This window comes from Girardinichthys multiradiatus, chromosome 2, assembly GCF_021462225.1.
Source record: "Girardinichthys multiradiatus isolate DD_20200921_A chromosome 2, DD_fGirMul_XY1, whole genome shotgun sequence".
In the NCBI taxonomy this organism is placed as follows: domain Eukaryota; kingdom Metazoa; phylum Chordata; class Actinopteri; order Cyprinodontiformes; family Goodeidae; genus Girardinichthys; species Girardinichthys multiradiatus.
The window spans coordinates 34,435,740-34,456,958 of record NC_061795.1 but is presented as its reverse complement, the minus strand read 5'-3'; the positions used below and the strand labels follow the sequence as shown (position 1 = coordinate 34,456,958).

General features: G+C 41.3%; 1 protein-coding gene across 2 annotated transcripts in view; it reads left to right on the top strand.

The window, feature by feature from the left end:
• furinb (furin (paired basic amino acid cleaving enzyme) b) overlaps nt 1–16,057 on the top strand; it is a 186,706-nt gene extending 170,649 nt beyond the window's left edge. For both annotated transcript variants that reach the window (XM_047351551.1, XM_047351558.1), the window contains exons 12-16: nt 97–214; nt 6,321–6,500; nt 6,722–6,849; nt 7,439–7,567; nt 13,131–16,057. In XM_047351551.1, the coding sequence (XP_047207507.1) occupies nt 97–214; nt 6,321–6,500; nt 6,722–6,849; nt 7,439–7,567; nt 13,131–13,840 (1,265 nt within the window). In that variant the 3' untranslated portion in view covers nt 13,841–16,057. The remainder of the gene's footprint in view (nt 1–96; nt 215–6,320; nt 6,501–6,721; nt 6,850–7,438; nt 7,568–13,130) is intronic.
• Nucleotides 16,058–21,219: the final 5,162 nt, after the last annotated feature.

The following is a 21,219-nucleotide window of genomic DNA, read 5'->3' as shown; positions in this document are numbered from 1 at the left end:
GATATTGCATTGCTGAAGAGAAGATTTTCTGCACTTCTGGCCCACATCAACATGCCATTATCCCCACGTAACTTAATCTATTTTCTTTCTCCTTAGTGAGTCACTCGTATGGATATGGTTTGCTAGATGCAGGTGCTATGGTGAGTTTGGCACAGAACTGGACAAAAGTGGGACCACAGCACCAGTGTGTTCTGACAATGCTCACAGAACCAAGGTTAGAACAATGACTTTAAACTAAACTTGTGTGTGTGTGTGTGTGTGTGTGTGTGTGTGTGTGTGTGTGTGTGTGTGTGTGTGTGTGTGTGTGTGTGTGTATACTCGTACTCATACTCGTCTTCCGCTTTATCCGGAATTTATGTTCATGTATTTTGTATATATATATATATATATATATATATATATATATATATATATATATATATATATATATATATATATATTCCTTTAATTCAGTTCTTTGTTTATTTCAGAAGTACTGAAAATGTAGTACACATTGAAGCTCTACCAACTCTTTGGGATTATCTTTTTTATGATTACAAGCATACAGGTCCTTCTCAAAATATTAGCATATTGAGATAATGTTCATTATTTTCCATAATGTCATGATGAAAATAAAAGGGTCTCTAAACGAGCTATGAACCTAATCATCTGAATCAACGAGTTAACTCTAAACACCTGCAAAAGATTCCTGAGGCCTTTAAAACTCCCAGCCTGGTTCATCACTCAAAACCCCAATCATGGGTAAGACTGCCGACCTGACTGCTGTCCAGAAGGCCACTATTGACACCCTCAAGCAAGAGGGTAAGACACAGAAAGAAATTTCTGAACGAATAGGCTGTTCCCAGAGTGCTGTATCAAGACACCTCAGTGGGAAGTCTGTGGGAAGGAAAAAGTGTGGCAGAAAACGCTGCACAACGAGAAGAGGTGACCGGACCCTGAGGAAGATTGTGGAGAAGGGCCGATTCCAGACCTTGGGGGACCTGCGGAACCAGTGGACTGAGTCTGGAGTAGGAACATCCAGAGCCACCGTGCACAGGCGTGTGCAGGAAATGAGCTACAGGTGCCGCATTCCCCAGGTCAAGCCACTTTTGAACCAGAAACAGCGGCAGAAGCGCCTGACCTGGGCTACAGAGAAGCAGCACTGGACTGTTGCTCAGTGGTCCAAAGTACTTTTTTCGGATGAAAGCAAATTCTGCATGTCATTCGGAAATCAAGGTGCCAGAGTCTGGAGGAAGACTGGGGAGAAGGAAATGCCAGAAGTCCAGTGTCAAGTACCCACAGTCAGTGATGGTCTGGGGTGCCGTGTCAGCTGCTGGTGTTGGTCCACTGTGTTTTATCAAGGGCAGGGTCAATGCAGCTAGCTATCAGGAGATTTTGGAGCACTTCATGCTTCCATCTGCTGAAAAGCTTTATGGAGATGAAGATTTCATTTTTCAGCATGACCTGGCACCTGCTCACAGTGCCAAAACCACTGGTAAATGGTTTACTGACCATGGTATCACTGTGCTCAATTGGCCTGCCAACTCTCCTGACCTGAAACCCATAGAGAATCTGTGGGATATTGTGAAGAGAACGTTGAGAGACTCAAGACCCGACACTCTGGATGAGCTAAAGGCCGCTGTCGAAGCATCCTGGGCCTCCATAAGACCTCAGCAGTGCCACAGGCTGATTGCCTCCATGCCACGCCGCATTGAAGCAGTCATTTCTGCAAAAGGATTCCCGACCAAGTATTGAGTGCATAACTGTACATGATTATTTGAAGGTTGACGTTTTTTGTATTAAAAACACTTTTCTTTTATTGGTCGGATGAAATATGCTAATTTTGTGAGATAGGAATTTTGGGTTTTCATGAGCTGTATGCCAAAATCCTCTGTATTAAGACAATAAAAGACCTGAAATATTTCAGTTAGTGTGCAAAGAATCTAAAATATATGAATGTTAAATTTTCATCATGACATTATGGAAAATAATGAACTTTATCACAATATGCTAATATTTTGAGAAGGACCTGTACATAGTTCAGCTACTATCATACATAGCTGATTATATTCTGCAACCATCATGATGACTGAGTTAATGCAAGTATATGATATGATATGATATGATATGATATGATATGATATGATATATGATATGATATGATATGATATGATAGACAAGTACATACAAATGACATAAATGAAGAATAAAGTGGATGTTCTTTAGAATGGACAACCCTGATCCAGACTGTCAGTTTATTTATCAAGCTGAAGGATAAATGCCACCATCTCTGGGTAACGATTTATTAAAATAGGAATGTGTATAGGTGCATCTCATAGTCATCTAGACTATTATCAAAAAATTAATTGATTCAGTAATCAGAAACTCATATTATGTAGACTCAGCGGCCCAACTCTTTTCAGCTGAAAGTACATTTTGCAACTCATTTGGATATCAAGGTCCCACAGTCCAGCATAAGAGTTCAGTGGAACATAGTTCAAGTTACTCGAGGCCCAGTGTGAAGTTTTCCCGTTCAGTGATGATTTGATCAACCCATTGTATTTGCTGTGGTTAGTCAGCAAGCTCTGTGGACTAACACCAAAGAGGTTGGAGGAAATACTAGAGAACATTCTAGAATTGCGCCACTCAAGGTGGCAGCAGGTTGGAGTAGCTCTGTTACTTTTGATTCTGATTTATTCTTTTTTGGGAACTATTCCTCTTGTGGTGGATACAGTTGATATTTTTTTGGACAACTGTCCACTCCGGTGTCAGATGCTGTGCAGCTTGGAGGACATTTGTTATGATGCATTGCCATGGCAACGTGGTTGTTTCTTACAACCGGGAGCAGCTGATTAATATCTCAAAAGCTCAAATAATACTTCAACTACAACCCCAAATCCCCGATGAGTTGAAAAGGAGACGCCGTGGATGCAGAGCAGGAGCTAAGAGAAGAGAGGAAGTTCAAACCATTTCTTCCGTCGATTATGATGGGCAATGTGAGATCGTTGGGAAACAAGTTGGATGAACTCCAAGCCCTACAAAGGACCCAGCCAGAGTACCGGGCATGCAGTATTATGTGTTTTACTGAGACATGGCTGCAGGATCATATCTCCGACTCCAGCATCTCTCTGCCGGGCTTTTTAACCATACAAGCAGACAGAGATTTAAAGAGGAGCGGCAAATGTAAAGGAGGTGGACTGGCAGTATTTGTGAACAACAGATGGTGTCATCCAGGACATGTAACTGTGAAGTATCATCTCTGCAGTCCATATATTGAACTGTTGGCAGTACGTTTTCATCCATATTATTTACCCAGAGAGTTCACCAGTGTTATTTTGGCAACAGTTTACGTTCCACCTTCCGCTGTTGCTGACACTGCATGTGATGCCATCAGCTCAGTTGTTGCTAAGCTACAGACACAAAACCCCAATGCTTTTGTGGCAATTTCTGGTGATTTTAACCATGCTTCACTCTCTGCTACACTTCCAATGTTTCAACAGTTTGTCAGCTGCTCTACCAGAGGAAACAAAATATTGGATTTGTTTTATGCAAATGTCAAGGATTCATACATCTCTACAGCAAGACCTCCTCTAGGTAAATCAGATCACAATCTTGTTTTTCTCTGCTTGAAATATAAGCCCCTTGTTCAGAGGCAACCTGTAATAAAGAGGACTGTGAGAAAATGGTCACAGGAAGCTGAAGAAGCTCTGCAAGGTTGCTTTGAGGCTACAGACTGGGACACGCTGTGCCAGCCACATGGAGAGGACATCAATGCCATGACTGAGTGTGTAACCGACTATATAAACTTCTGTGTGGATAACATCATGCCCACCAGAACCATGAGATGCTTCCCCAATAACAAACCTTGGATCACCAGTGACCTGAAGGACCTGCTTAACAAGAAAAAAAGAGCCTTCAGAGAGGGAGACAGAGAATTATTGAGGAGTTTACAGAAGCAACTTAAAGTCAAGATAAGAGACAGCAAGGAGGTGTACAAGAAGAAGCTGGAGAGCAAGCTCCAGCAAAACAAAATCAGAGATGTGTGGACAGGGATGAAGAAGATCACGGGCTTCAGGCAGAAGGATTATCGGACCGATGAAGGTCTGGACAGAGCCAATGAACTTAACACATTCTTCAATAGGTTCAGTTCAGAAACAAGCTTTGCATCCTCCTCTCCTGCTCACAGCCAAACAGACACCCCACCCTCCTTTGACCCACAGGACCCACAGCTGTCCAGTAACACCTCAAATTTTTTATCTTCCACCTCAGCCCTAGACCCTTCTGCTTCTACATGTTTGCCTTCAACCATATCAGAAGATGCTGATGCTTCATGTGCTTCCCCCTTCCACCTGTGTGTCTCAAGAAGTCAAGTGAAGATGCAACTGGAGAGACTGAATCGGAATAAGGCTGCAGGTCCAGATCATGTCAGCCCTAGAGTCCTGAAGGCCTGTGCAGAGCATCTCTGTGGGATTCTGCAGCACCTCTTCAACCTTAGCCTGGCCCAGAAGAAGGTTCCGGTGTTGTGGAAGACCTCCTGTCTTGTTCCGGTACCAAAGAAAACTCACCCATCAGTCCTCAATGACTATAGACCTGTTGCCCTGACATCTCACATCATGAAGGTCCTAGAGAGGCTCCTGTTGGCCCACCTGAGTAAGCAAACAGTAAACCATCAGGACCCCCTTCAGTTTGCTTATCGCTGTGGAGTTGGTGTTGAAGATGCCATCATACACCTGCTTCAACAAACCCACTGTCATCTGGACAAAGCCAGCAGCACTGTGAGGATCATGTTCTTTGATTTCTCCAGTGCATTTAATACGATCCAACCTGATTTGCTTTGTCAGAAACTCCAGAAGACTCAGGTGGAGGCCTCAACAATCTCCTGGATTAAAGACTACCTGACAAACAGACAACAGTTTGTGAGACTGAAGGGTTGTGAGTCTAACCAGGTAGTCAGCAGCACCGGAGCACCACAGGGGACTGTACTCTCACCATTCCTTTTCACTCTGTACACCTCAGACTTCCAGTACAAGACAGACTCCTGTCATCTGCAGAAATACTCGGATGATTCTGCAGTCGTGGGGTGGATCAGAGATGGACAAGAAGCTGAGTACAGGAAGGTGGTGGACCGCTTTGTGACATGGTGTGGAAACAATCATCTAATCTTGAACGTGACTAAAACAAAGGAGATGATTGTAGATTTTAAGAGAAACAGGAATAAGTCAAAAACTATTTCCATCATGGGAGAAGAAGTGGAGGTGGTGGAGGAGTATAAATACCTCAGTGTTCACCTGGACAACAGACTAGAGTGGAGATGCAACTGTGAAGCCATCTACAAGAAGGGACAGAGCAGACTGTACTTCTTGAGGAAGCTTAGGTCCTTTGTTGTTTGCAGCAAGATGCTGCATATCTTCTATAAGTCTGTTGTGGAAAGTGTGATCTCTTCTGCCATCATCTGCTGGGGAAGGAGCATCAGAACCAGGAACCTAGGAGATCCTTCCTGCCCACAGCCATCAGCATCTACAACGGCTCTTTGAAGAAACCTTCATAATGAGCTACAACAACATTTAATTTCCCTTTGGGATTAATAAAGTATTTTTGAATTGAATTGAATTGAATTGAATTATGCTTCCCCATGCTGACAACCTGTTTGGAGATGCTGATTTCAATTTCCAGCAGGACTCGTCAGCTACCCACACTGCCTAAAGTACTAATACCTGCTTTAATGACCATGGTACCACTCTGCTTGATTGGCCATAAACTGACCTGACCCAAACCCCACAGGGAATCTATCGAGTATCATCAAGAGGAAGGTTGAAAATTCTAGACCCAACAATGAGGACTGGCTGAAGGCCGCTTCTTTAACCCCTCACCAGATCAACAGGCTGATCACCTCTATGTCTCACGGACTGATGTAGTAATTCACTGAATTTTGGTTTTTCATTAGCTGTGAACCATGATCACCTAAATAACAGAACTAGACCCTTTGAATATATCACTCTGTGTGTAATAAACCTGATATAATATGGGTTTGAATTTTTTTGTTTAGTTAATAAATTAAATTCTGTGGGTTATGTGTGTGTCTGTATAAACTTGTGTGGATCAATCCCTGACGGCACATACCCACATTGTGTGGACATTTTGCCCAGTCCACACAAGGATAAATGGTGAACTGCAGAGGGTTTTAGTTTTATTAAATCCACTCGCTGGCTCCTCATCCCTCTCAGCATCTTTCCTCAGGCCGTTGAGGACGTTTAGATTCTTAGAACAGTGTGATTGCCTGTGTCCATTTTCTGCAACCACACAACATTAACCACTCTCCTATCCTCTCGTCAACGCTGCAGAGACATCAGGAACAAGCTGGTATTCAGCAAGAGCGTGGATGCCTGTTGGGGACGACCGGAGTATGTCCGATCTCTGGAGCACGCTCAGGCTCGCCTCACTCTTTCCCACAACAAGCGAGGAAAATTGGCCATTCATCTCATCAGCCCGCTGGGCACACGTTCCACCCTGCTGTTCCCGAGGTACACAGTTAAACGCGGTGCTTCAGATGTCGATCCACGATGTAAATCTTCCTTTTTTTACTTGCCTTTGTGTCACAGGCAAACAGACTCAGTGTGTGCGTGTAAATTTCAATTCTGGTTGCACTGGGTCTCCCACAGGTGTTCTCGTACAGAAAAACACAGAAAGGGAAAAAAGATCAAATATCATATAACAAATATGCCTCTTCTTGTTATCTGTTAAGGCCTAATGACTATTCTTCCGAGGGGTTCAACGACTGGGCCTTTATGACCACCCACTCATGGGATGAGGACCCGCAAGGAGAGTGGACCCTAGAAATAGAAAATGTTGCAGCTAATGGACGTGACTATGGTAAATCGCTCATGATCATTACTTCTTCACTCTGTATATATTGCCTCAAAACCTCAGTCATGTCAGCGTCAGCTGCCACCCAACCAGCTCCAGTCTCGCGGCATATTTTCATGCTTAATTAAAAAGGCCCTTTTGAATTTCTCTTTCAGTCGTCTTCCAGTGACACAGTTTGTAATTTTTTCTTGCTGCCCAGAGGACTGCCTCACAGAAGCTCATCCAGATTAATAGTCGACGGCTGCTACAAGAAAATATCTATATAACAGCTTTTTGATCAAAACATCTGAACAAGGCTTTTAATTCCAACATTTTGGACTGTTGGTTGTGAAGAGTAAACATCTCAGAGTATATAATGTGGCTCTGTTTACTCAGAGCTGCAGAGAAAAATGAAATAGGAGCACTTTCTCTTCCTCTGCTGGTGTTGATCCTCCTCCTGAGTTGTATTTGGCCCCGCTCGCATCACTTGTTTCCTCTCCTTCCACCCCCACATCCTCTTCTCAGCCAGTTCACTCTGTTCTCCCACTGAGAGCTGCTAACTTGATATTTACTTCCATGCCCTTTTGCACTCCTCATTTCTTTGTTTCCCTCTCAGGTGTGTTGAGTCAGTTCACCCTCACGTTGTGGGGCACCGGACCCAGTGTTGTTAACACCTCGTCGCCCGACTTCCCACGACCTTCGAACAACAGCTGCAAGACGTTCGATGCCCAGCAGATCTGTATCGGTGAGAACACGCCACCTCCAGTGACACTCACAATTTAAACTGGATCAAGCAACGTGTTGCAAAATATTTAAACCTTTTTGTTACGTTACGTACAAGGTCTTTTATTGGGGTTTTGTGATGGACCAAACACAAAGTAGACCACAATTGTGAAGTGGAAGGAAAATAATATGCAGTTGTAGATTAATTTAAGCTTTGGCCATCTAATGTTAAACGTTAAAAAAAAAAAAAAAGAGTGTTGCGAAACTGAAAGCCTGCTGATATGTGGCCTTAACCTAAACTGACCGAGCAAGTAGAGAAATAATCAGAGAAGCAGCGAAGAGACTCGTCTTGACTATTGTGGAGCTAGAAAGATCCAAGAATCAGGTGGAAGAATCTGCTGGCAGGACAGCCATGAGTTTTGTTCTTCATAAGTCTGGTCTTTGTATAAGAGTTGCAAGTAGAAAACCGTAAGAAGTTATGTTTTTAGTTTGCCACAAGCCAAGTACGGGACACAGCAAACATGATAGAAATTGCTCTGGTCAGATGAGACCAAAATGTAACTTTCTGGACTACATTTAAAACCCTTTATGTGGCTTAAACATGAATTTTGTACATAGTCCTGAAAACATCCTCACAGTAGAGCTTGTGGCAGCATCATGCTGTGGGGATAATTTTCTTCTGCTGGTACAGAGAAGAGGGTCAGAACTGATGAGAAGAAGGATGGAGATAAATAGAAGTCAATCCTAGAAGAAAACCTATTAGAGGCTGCAAAGACTGAGGTTTGGGTGAATTTGAGGCACATTTTCCAGTAGGACACCTAACATAGAGTCAGAGGAATGGAATGTTTTCATTGCTTTCACCATCAGCTCATCAGCAGCTTTTGAATATCTAGATACTAGATGTTTTTGCTGTTCCTTATTGCAAAACAGCAAATGTCCGTAGAGACCAATACAACCTCTCCAGGGTTTCTTCATATTGTAATTAGTGGTTTTAACCTGACAAAACATGAAAAGGTTAAAAGGGTGTGAATACTTTTGCTGTGTACTGTCTTGGTATTGTTTCTGGCATATGGTTGTTAAGAAACAGGCCTCAAGTCGGCATGTGTCGAGTATTGTGAAGTCTGGAAGGTAAATGTTGTGAATACAGATTAGGTGTCCACATGCCCCCTTGTGCATCTGTTTATTTGCGCACCATAAATTAGCAAGTTACCATATGTGATACGAGCGTGTTGGGCAGAGTGGGAGAAGCAGGTGAAAATAAAATTACAATAGTGCAAGAGCTGCTTGTATGTCAGCAATCTCTACAGAGACACACAAGGTCAGAATCGTTTTTCTCTATCAATCGGTCAGACTCTCTCTCCTTAATCATTCAGATTAAATCTGCACTCACCGCTAATCCTTTCATTTACACATCCCCAGTTTCCTAATGACTTCCCAGAAAAGAAATCCAGAACTGTCAGAAACTAATCTAAATACACAAAAAGAAGAGACAGACAAGAGAAATTATCTGTCAGTGCAAGAGGATAATTGCACTTGGGAAGATTTTTGGAAATCTGAAAAAATATCTTGGCGCTGCTAAAGGGGTAAATCTTTTGAGACGATTAATAAACAGTCATTCTGTGTTAATACAAATAATGTTTTTTCAGATTTCTGTTTGCGTTTATTTTTAATTTAGGTGAAAGAGAGCTACAACACAAGATGTTTCTTATAAATAGTCTGCACTTAGGGATGGAGGAGATGCTACTGTAATGGTTTGAATAAGTACAACTACTGCCTAAAGACAGTTTTTGAGGGTCTCGCAGTCATGCCTGTGGGACTGATATATTTACTGCTGCATCCATCCACTGTTTTCACCTTAGCTGAATTTAGGTTGTGGGGCACAACAGGTCCAGGGGGAACACCCAGACATTCTTCTCCACAGGTACACTCCAGCTCATTCTGAGGGATCTCAGGGCATTCCCAGGCCAGAAGGGATGTATAGAAGGTTCGGGGTCTGCCCCAGGGTCTCTGCTCAGTGGGACATCCCCTTAAAATCTCCAAAAGGAGGCACATGCCAAACCCCCTTCAGTAACCGCTTTTGAGGAAGAGGAGTAGCTACTCTACTCTGAGCCGATTGTAAATCCAAAGCTTTGCTTTTTGGGCTCAGTCCTTTCTTCCAGGTTTCTTCATAGTCTTGTAAAGTATCCAATTGGATTTTCGCATTTTTTTTCCGAGCCTGGATATATACCAAACAAAACTGGAAATGGAAAAGTGGTTGCGTTTCCAGACTATTTCTTACTCCAAAATCTAAAAGATGAAGATACATTTTTGGACATTGGTTTATATTAAGAGGACATGCTTTGTTTTTTAAATTTTCCATATGAAAACTTGCATTTTAATCAAACTCTTTGTTTTTATACCACACCGGCGGTTCTTATGATGGGTCTGGTTTTCATAGCAAACAAAGCACCGACAATTCTGTTTTGGATTTTTTTTTTTCAAACAAACTAAAATAAAAGTAGTACAGATAACGAACCGTGATGAAAAAATCAGTTTAAATGTGGGATCATCCAGAGTTTTTTACGTATTCTGAAATAGCCAAGCGATACAAGTTTGTCATAAAGTTGTGAAACAACCTTTTACCGCACTGTCAAATCAGAAGCAACTTCAGCATTGTGTTGCCTCATGATTGGTGGAAAATCCAGATAATAAAAACCCACTTAGGCAAATGTTTGGTACTGAGATGTCCAGAATGTTTTAGAAACTGCAGTAACAACCTAGACATTTGAGTCTGGAAAATCCAAGACAGACCAGCACCCCCATAACTGCAGGAGTGTAAAATATGTTTTTTTTCTTAAGTTTAAATCTTCCATGCAGTGATTCTGAAATGTTACTAACAGATGAGCACAGAAGTTGAATTTACTTAAGCAATGATCATCAACACATACGTTCACAGTATGATTGATTGTAGGAGTAAGAAATACATCAGATGAAGATTAATATCACTGCAGATGAGAAAAACGTGGCTCTCAATGAGCCAGATGTTTTGAACAGATGATGTGTCTGTTCTTCATCTTGTTCAAAGATTACAGCGGATAAAGGCCTGAGGGTATTAAATCATTCATCATGTTGTCCAGTCAGTTTAAACAAGGCTCAGCATCTTCAGACAGAATATAACTTTAATTAAAAATTCAGAAATTAAGTTTACAAGAGAAAGTTTGGAAGCAAATTGATCTGATTTCGCTGATATCAAGTTAAAATCTTTCTTAGCTGGTTATACTTGTCATTCACTTGTATAATTAGCTTTATGTTCATTTAAAGGATATCATTTAAATATGAACAAACAAACAAAAAATACAAACTAAAAGAAAATATAAATAAATGTACCCACTCTATTTCATGGCGTTTTGTTTATACTGAAACAGCTGCTGTGTTTGGTGGGGGTTTGGGGTTGGGGAGGGCAGGGCAGGGCAGGGCAGGGCAGGGCAGGGCAGGGGAAGGGGAAGGGACAGTGGTGACATATTAGTGTTTCAAGGTAAAACCAGAGAAAAGTTTAAACCAGTATATTAAAAGAAGGTGGTGTTGCTGCTCTTCTATTTACCTGTTTTCCCCTTCTTGTTCAGTTCCTGGATATTTAAGGTTTTCAGTGGGGTTTGATCATTAGTCACCCTGCGATAATAACAGTAACCTATGATGTTTGCAAACCCGAGAAAACAAATTAGAGTTGTTACCTTTGCTGTTTAATTTATTTTCCCACTGAGAAATGTGTAAAGGCTTTTTACAAAATACTATTGGATGTAATTTAGCAGTACATTTGCACAACAGAATGTTATTATTACACTGTTTGTCCAGCATTTTATACATCAATTAGTTTTTTTATGGGTATTTTTTGTGATTCTGCATGAGAAATGGGAACAATTTAAATAGGAGTCTGGTCTGCTGGGAACAAACTACACGCTCATGTTCAGGGATTGGAATAAAATGGGAAAAAATATTCATCATTAATGGTTAAAAGAAAAAAATGTTTTATATTTGGTTAGTTTACCATTTAGGACATTTAGGCGGAGCCAGATACTGGCAATGGCTGCACTCGAACCCTGCATTGATTACAGAACTTGTACACGGACCCATTTGAACAACTGTGTTTACTTTTTTCCCTTAATTTGTCTAAAGAAATAATTAGTCAAGAATAACGGAGGCAAAGTTGCTAATTTTCTTTGTTGTCAGCTAACAAAGGAAGAGCTTCAATATGCTCAATTCATCAAAAATATTGGAACAGACTACATTACTCTAATGAAGGTAAAACTGCATCAAATTAGATTAATGTTCATACATCAATCAGTCTCATAAATTCTCAGTATCAACCTGAACAGTTAAACATTTCCTTTCCTGTCAGCTCCGGACACTAAAATAAATCACTTCAAGGTTTCTGTTTATTTCTCAGGATTTAGTTTATTTAAAATCAACATGGATTTTCACCTCTAAATTAAAAATGTAAAAATTAACAGGAGCTCATTACCAGTGAAATCAAGAATCACATTTATTTATAATCAAACAGTATGTACTCGTTGATGATTAACTAATACATCTACATAACTATATAAAAATTGACTTCTGAGCCACACACTACGGATTAAAGAAATAATAATGAAGAAACGGACACTAGAAACAATTATTAAAAGTGATTGCAGTTATCAAGAGCCTATCAGTTTCTCAGAAGCTAATTCTGAACTCTTAATGCCTAACATTGATCTGAGAGGGTGATATAATTAAAATCCCAACCTAGTCAGTACCAGACAGCAGCTGAAGTACTGTTGAATAAAATGTGCCTTACTTGAGACCCAACTCTCTGCTTTCTTAGCTCACACTGAACCAGCCTGGGTCTCGGTGGGCTTGCACTTCGGAAACCAGTCTCTCTGTTTGGCTGAAGGATGTGTCTCGGTACAAACTGCAGTCCCATAGTGGTGCAGAAAGTGAGAACAAAACCCCAATAGTGCAAAAGGTGCACTATTACCTGGGGTTGCTCCAAGGATATCTGGTGGTGTTTTTCCCTCTAGCACAGGGTGACAAATGCTCCCCAAATGTTCCCAACTTTGTATCACGATGGAACTGGTTGCTGATTTAATAGAGAAGGTAGCTTAAAATAAGTTACTGTATTAAGCAGAGCATGCCTCCACAGTGTGCTGGAAAAATTTAATTTTTCACACGAAACTTCATACAAAATGAACAAAAGGTGCAACAATGGGCAACCAATTCCTTTCTGGGTCCAGCAGAAAGCTTTCTGAGTAATGGTGGCCTTGGAGTTCATTTCTGGGGTTGACCTGTTAGGTGGGAGTTGATCAACAAATCAGATGGGCACCCATGTGGAATAGACCCCAGAAAATAACACCCTGGCAACGTCATGTTTTCAGATACTGGGCCAACGACTGCTTGGATCAAGGTTTGCGTTGACAGAATCATGGTCCTTCAAGACCACTTCCTAGGTTAATGTTCACATTTCCTGTTAAAATAAAAACGTTACATGTGACATCCTTACACATTTTTCATTGTGTTTATTAGATTTTTTTAAGACAGCTTTCCTGTTTTCTCTTTTTCTCCCCTTCTAGAGTGCAGCCTGGGCTTCTCCCTTCTCCTCCAGGGTTGTGTGAAGTTTTGCCCCCCAGGCTTTACATCAGGCCCACAGCTCCTCAACCTCTCTCTTGAGAACTGGGTGGACTTGTCCTCCGTGCAGGCTTGTCTGCCTTGCCACCCCTCCTGCCTCACCTGCTCAGGCCCAGGACCTACAGACTGCCTTTCTTGTCCACCTCACAGCCACCTGGTCCTCACCTCCTGTCTGCACCAGAACCAAGTCCTGAGGAAATCCCCTCTTACAGGAGGACTGGAGGGTAAAGAAGCTGAGCCAGAGGTAAAGAGACCAGCAGAAGCAGACAACAACAGCGGAGAAGCTGAGGATCCGCCGGGACTCAGTGCAGCCCCGCCCTCTCAACTTCCTGTCATCGTGGCAGTTCTCAGCTGTGCCTTCATCCTGGCTGCCTTCGTCGGGGTCTTCTTCTTACTCCAGGTGCTCTCAGGAGACGCGTCTTTGGCCTGGAGGACCAAACTGCCCTGTGTGTTTTCAGACACTAGGAGGACACGGCTGGGCCTCGGTTTGACCTTCCAGCAGGGGCGGGAGTGGAAGGCTCGGATATGCTACAAGGGAATCCCCACTGTGTGGGTGGACGAGGATATGATCGCATATGAGTCTGAATCAGACAGCGAGGAAGTGGACGGTCACAGCGAGAGGACAGCTTTTATCAAGACGCAGAGCTTGATGTAGCTGGATCTGTTTCAGCTGCTGAGGTTTCTCACACCTCGGTGCGGAGGGTGTTGGATCTGACTCTGCAGAGGTGATACAAGAAAAACTGAAACACAGGCCTTACTGTCCCATCGGCACCCATCCTAATGCATTTTGTATTTATTTACCTTTTAATAATTTATCTGATTTCATTGACCACTTTATGTGTGTTATATTCTGCGCTTAACTCTGTCACCTACATAGGCCGTTGCAAAAGTTTAACTCTTTTTTTCATTGGGATGTTATGTGATAGGTGGCACATAATTGTGAGGTGAAAGAAAAGGATACAAAATTTTTCTTCTACAAATAAAAAACTATAAAGTAGAAGGTACACCTGTACTCAGCCCTGCAAAATACTTTATAGAACCATCTTCTGCTGCAATCACAGCTCAGTTTTGTAGAGTAAGTCTCTACCAGCTTTGCATATCTAACATATTTCGAGGATCGTCTTGTATTTGGCTCCATTTACCCTCACATCAACTCTGACAAGTTTACCTGTCCCCTATGATGTAAAGCCTCCCCACAGCATAATGCTACCAAACCCATATTGTCTTTAGGATCACAGGGAGTGTCTTTGGTCACAAAAAGCATTTTTGTTGTAGGTCTCATCTGACCTGAGCACCTTCTTTCACATGTTTACTGTGTCCCCTCCGTGGCATTTGGCAAACTTTAAATCGGACTTCTAATGACTTTCTCTCTACAACACCTTTCTCATTGCCGCTACTTTGTTAGGGCCAGATTTGTAGGGTGCGTGACTAAACGCTGTCCTGTCAACAGAATTGCTAATAACGTGACTTTTAAAACCAATGGTTTGTACTAGATTTGATTTTATGGTATCAGAGTAGAAGGCGGCTGAATACAAATGGACATAACACTTCTTAAATCTTTATTTGTAAGAAAACAATTAGGCCGTGTACTGTTTTTCTCCTATTTCACAATTATCCACTACTTTCAGTTGGTCTATCATGTAAAATCCCATTAAAATACATTAAAGTTTGAGGTTGTAATGTGACGAAAGGATGAAAAGCGTAAGAGGTATGAATACTTTTGCAATGCACTGTTAGATGTGTTATGTGCAAATATTGTACTCATCTGTAACCATTCCTAGAACTCATTTGGTGCAGATGGTTAAGATAATTGGGCTCCAGTAAAATATAAGAACAGTTAAAATGAAAGCAGGTAAAAGGTAAAGTGTCTATGTACACCACATACTATGTCTCAGATATTTCCCAAAATGCAAAGCTATAACCAGTGTTATATGAGCTCTCTCTCTCTCCATGCTAAATGTCCACCAACATAAAAGCACATACGTTTGGGTTGTAATGTCCATCTTTACATGAGCCACACGAACATTTCAACCTCATCCTGATCAGTAGGATGGGGTCTGTAAAGAGGGATCATAACTTGCTGTAAAAAAAATAACATGAAACCTTTTAAACCATGCAGCTTATTACTTTATCAGACACACATCTGATAGATCCCAAAATCCAAACCAGGCTTTGATAATTTTCTGTTTTATGTATATTTATTTCCTGGCAGAGTGGGGAGCTAGGAGGTTTGCTTGCTGTTCATTAATAGTTGGAACACTTTAATTTGAAGATTTCTGCGACACAGTGGGACGCCATAATAAAACACCCCGCAGGCTCTTTGAGCGGGAAACTATGGAGGATGTTCAGCTTCGGTTGAGCCACAGTAGGAAGACATATCTGATATATCACTCAGAAAAACTTACTGGCTCATAGAAATGCAAGTTTTTTTTAATTTCCTTTTTAATAACTTTATAAGATCAGTTAGCCCAAAGCTGCCTGGCGACCTTTGGCTGCTTTGTCCCAATCAGTAGCTGCTGGATCATTTTCTTCTCATTTTCCCCTCAGAGTGTGCAGTATATTGATTTCAGGAGCTGCTGTGCCAGAACATTTTCATCAAGGTGAAGTTCCCTCCCTTTCTATTGTCAGCTCCATACATTAAAAAGACATCCACATGCTTTATTTCCCATCTGTGTAGACTTGGCTCTACACAGGCTCAATCAAAGCCTTTGGATCTAAAGGCTGGAATAATTACTGCAGTTACTGAAAAAATTAGATATCTTAAATTGCATTTTCTATATTTGTTTTATAGGTCTTTTTTAATTGAACTGATAATGGCTGTTTAAAGTTGTGGAGAAGAGTTTCATGCTGGATTAAAAAGATGTTGACAGTGGCATCCATGTGGTTGTTTTTTGTTTTTACTGCCAGCTTTTAAAACTTTAAGGGTGTCAGGCGGCTGAATTTCCTCCCTGGATGCACCAAAAGCCACACCAGAGAGCAGATGGTTCATCACTTCTTTATTGCCGAACGTCACTGTTGCAAAATGTGTTTCCTTCACTCGGAGCGTCAGGCTTTATCAGGGTGCCAGCATTCTGTCTGTTGCATGTATCAAGCTGCAGTAAGCCGCGCTGCCAAAACGCCTTCGAGAAACAGTTTTTTCCAGCTCCAAATAAGAAGGAATTTCCTGGTTTAAATGAATTTAAGTCAGTCTACAGTTGCATTCAAAATAATAGCCGTTCAACATCCCTAACCAAACCGATCACTGTTTCTAGTAGGAACTGTATTTCTAAATGGCAAATAATTTAACAAAAATGTATTAGAGTAATCGAAAACCGATTGACCCAACAACTGAAACATGCGTCTTGCTGATAATTACTTCAAAGTAATGGCAGTTATGCAGAAGAACTACATATTTAGATTTTTAAAAAGTTGATTGTATAAGGTAGCTAAAAACTGCAAACTAAATCCTGAAAGATGTTGCAGAAAATGAAACACTAACATTCAAATGGATCAAAGAATTAGGCAAATAATCATCAACGACTATCCTCAGGGTGATCAGAGAAGCTCTACGGTTACTTGTGAGGACTGTAACTATTAGAAAACGCCTATGTGAAGCCAATCTATCGGCAAGAAGCCTCTCCTAAGTCATGTTGTTAAAAAACACATGGGCTGAAGAGGTTAGTTTGCCAAAAAAAAAAAAAAACACATCTCTGATGCAAGCAGAAATTGTGCAATATTCTGTGGACTAATCAATGCAAGTTCATTTTGGGTTCATGGCCTCAGACGACCCCGAACTCTGAGTTTCAGTCACAATGAAGCATGGTATCTCAGACATTGTGGTATGAGCGTGTGTCGCTAAGTGTAGTGTTGGGCTTGTTTTTCACAAACCAAGGATCATTCATCTGTTCGAATACATCAAAATATTTAAAGAGGTCACACCAAAAAGAAACTGCTCCTGAAACAAGTGTTTCAACAAGACAGAGAGCCTAAAACCACCATAAATGTTACCGTCAAAAACCCTTTTGGTTTTTATTAGTTTTTAAAGTACATCCTCAAAGTGGTGAAAGCTAACAAGCAGAAATACGCTTTATTATTCCGCCTCATCAGCTGATTGCGAGTCAGTTTAGATACAGGGGTGTCCAAGGTGTGGCCCGGGAGCCACATGCAGCCCCTGGACTGATTTTGTAGATCAAGAATGGTTATATTAGGCCCACCAGCCCAGAACGGAAATCTTCTTAAAATTGAAAATGTTAGGTACAACAAAAAGTCAGTCAGTCATTTTCTACCGCTTCTATAGTGGCTAGCGGGGAAACTGGTGCCCATCTACAGCAGTCTATGGGCAGAAGGCGGGGTACACACTGGAGAGGTCGCCAGTCCATCACAGGGCAACAAGTACTAATCTTTTAATAATCATCTGATTCCATAGTAACTAGGAGCTTAAATACCCAGAGACTTACTCAAAAGCAGACCTGGGTGGACCATTATTTATCAAACTCTAAAGAAAGAGCGGCCTAAATCCATTCCTGTTGAGATTAAACAAGAAATGTAAAAAGTCAACCTCCAAAATACTGAGAAAACTGAATGCAAACCTACAAAACCCAATGCTGCTGCACAAAAATAATAAAATCCAAAAGCAGCAGAGCTAGAGCGCTCTGGAAAGGACCGACTGATCTGGCGGATTGATACAACTTGCTCAAACAATGCAACTTCAAATGCGACGTGGACGTTGTTCAGCTGGACAAAAAAAAAAAAAAAAAGACATCTTTCAACCTCAGGTAAGGGAAGTATTACTGATCACAACTTAGAAAAACGCGTCGAAAGCTCGGAACCAACTCCCCTAATCTTAATCCTGTATAAAACTTGCGGGCTGACAACAAACCAAGTAATGCAGAGGAACTGTTTTCTGGATGATTGTAGTTTAATCATCCTGGACTGGAACACCTGATCACAGGTGCCAGAGGTTGGTCGTGTCCATACAGGACAGATGTGAAGCAGTTCCTAGAAACATTGGTTACACAACAAAATAGTTCAGTAGTTCTTCAAGCAGTCAGTCAGTCATTTTCTACTGCTTATTCCATAGTGGGTCGCAGGGAAGCTGGTGCCTATCTCCAGCAGTCTATGGGCGAGAGGCAGGGTACACCCTGGACATGTCGCCAGTCCATCGCAGGGCAACACACAAACAACCATGCACACACTCATTCATACACCTAAGGGCAATTTAGAGAGACCAATTAACCTAACAGGCATGTCTTTGGACTGTGGGAGGAAGCCGGAGTACCCGGTGAGAACCCACGCATGCACAGGGAGAATATGCAAACTCCATGCAGAAAGACCCCCGGTCGGGAATCGAACCCAGGACCTTCTTGATGCAAGGCAACAGTGCTACCAACTGCGCCACCATGCAGCCCAGTTCTTCAAGCATTTCTCAGTTTATACAGTAAATGTAGGAGTTTACAAGGAAAAATCCAGAGTGCGCTTTTTTCAACAGCGTAATGTTATTTTCCCCTTCACTTTCTGTGGAATGATAACAGGTTTATTTTTTCAGGTTTTGATCAGGGTTTGGATCAGAATGATCCGAGTTCCCATTGCATTAGTATGCATGGAAATAAAAGCAAATAAGAATTTTGTGCTTTACTCACCCTTTTTAAACATACTGCTGTTAATTAAAATTTAGTTGTGTGTCTGCAAGAAAAAAAAAAGTATATTTATCATCTACAGTTTCCTCATCTGCAAGGCCGCAGCTTACTGAACGCACAGGTAAAGGTGGATTCATCTTCTGCTCCATAATTAGATCTGCTGGGAAAACGTCCCGCACATTTCGGCTTTGCGTTATAAATTCTGTGGAAGCACTTCACCTCCTCGTCGACACGATCATTAACCTGATTCTGCGGCTATGTGGTAGTTCAGACTGTAATAATCAACTTTAATGTACTGCATATTTTTTGTTTGGCAAAAAGAAATATTACGTCAACTACTACAGCGAGAACAAATCAGAAGCCCGTTAGTCGATTTCATATTTAGATCAATCGCACACCGTTTCAGGCTCATTAAAGAGGGTCTTTCATTGTCTGTTTATGCTGAACCTGATGCAGTTGAGGAAACAGGACTGTCACCATCTGCAAGATGCTTCTTCAAGCACCACCACCTCCACCAAGTCTCTGCTGACACATTGTTTCTCCTCTCTGTCCGCAGCTGCTCTACCAAGGATGATGAGACATTTGTTTCTATGTTTTACATTTGCTCATTTCTGGCACCGACACTTTCAGTTTCACCCTAAGAGCGTTAAACAAAAGAACATTTGACGTGAACTTTAATGCTCAGTTTCATGCAGGCAGACTCCTCAGCAGACAGTCCAAGTACTGAAAGCTGGAGCTGCAGGATAGTTAAGTTCTGACAGCATCTGGAAGAAATGGACTGAACTGCTCAAACTGACTCAACGTTGCCCCCTATTGATTAGAAGTTGAATGTAGGTGCATTTTAATTGTTCATTTCATTTAAAGGTAAGGAATTCAAATCAAAAACTGACACTCGAAGATTCATTAAACACAATGCAGTGTAATTTAACCTCCTTAGCTCGTATTTATTATAATTATAGCTTAAATGTAATAACCCAAAATTTTGTTTGTGAGAATTAGATTATTTAAGACCAATAAAATATTTACATAGAAATATCACCCCCTGAAAAATATGTCCAAACACTTAATACTTAGTTTGCATGCATCACTGCATGAATAGACTTTGCTTGACAAAAATCCTAAGCGTGAACTGTCATTTTGTTATCTGCCAAGATTAAAGCAAACAAACATTTCACCACCCAGTCTTCAGAGTCAGTCTGTACTTGTCATGGTTGCTTGTTGACGTTTTTCTACCACTCAACTTTCCATTAATATGCTTGCATACAGCACTCTAAACAGCCAATTTTTTGTAGCTTACTCATATTTGTGTTTTAAAATCCATTTTTTGGGGGGTGTAATATCCAAAGTTTCTGAGAAACGGTTAAAGCTGTAATCCTTCTGCTACCATGTCTTCAACACATTGCCCAAAAACATGACCGATTACCTGGTCTCTCTAAAGTATCCCTAGGTACGAGTGTGTGCATGCATGGCTGTTTTTCCTGTGATGGACTGATGACCTATCCAGGGTGTACTCTGCCTCACAACCAGTGACCGCTGGAGCTAGGAACCAGTCCCCCAGCAACCCTGCAAAGATAAGCGGGTATAGACAACGGAGAGATGTGTATACAGACTTGATCCATAATAATCAGAATTACTTCGGTGTATTTGTTATATATAATATTCATGTTTCACCATTTGAATTAACATTTTGGTAGTAGCCAATTTTTTTTAGAGTTGCATTTGTATTAAGCAGAGTGGGAACTGAATTGTTAAATGCCTTAAAAAAAAAAAAATCTTTGGGGAGAAATTTGGAAAAGCTCATTTAAATCTGTGTTTTTCTTTGTTTCCATTCAGTCTCTTCACTCTTAAATCACTTCATCTGCCTTCATATATTACCTCAAAACAAAAGGAGCCCTAAAACAGAAATCACATTTAAAAAGAAGTCAGAGACACTTAGAGACAATTAAGACACCAGAAAAAAATGCCATTGAAGGTGTGGTGACATCTGATTTGACAGATGTTGGTAACAGCAGGGGGGAGGAGGTTTTCCAGCGACATCTTTGACCTCTCACAGGCCAGACCGCTGAAGGTTAGAGGAAAAGCTGCAGATCCACTGTGGGAAACGACGAAGTGAGCCAGCCTGAGATGGCAGGACAGTTTAGAGTGCGACAGAGATTATGGCCTCAACCTTAGACGGAGATGACAGGATCCTCCCAAGCAGCTGTAATTGGCAGAAAGACGCAGCGCCTGCAGTCAGCCTCAGGGTAAAAAAAACACCGCGGAGCCGAGACTGCGGTTTGCTTAAAGAAAATGATATTCCTCTGGGAGTTGAGGATTCCTGAACAACTTCATGTTAAAAAGGTTCATAAACCAAAATTACATTTCTGGGTTTCCGTTTATTAAACGTAGAACTTTTTAGGACCAATACGAATTAGATTTT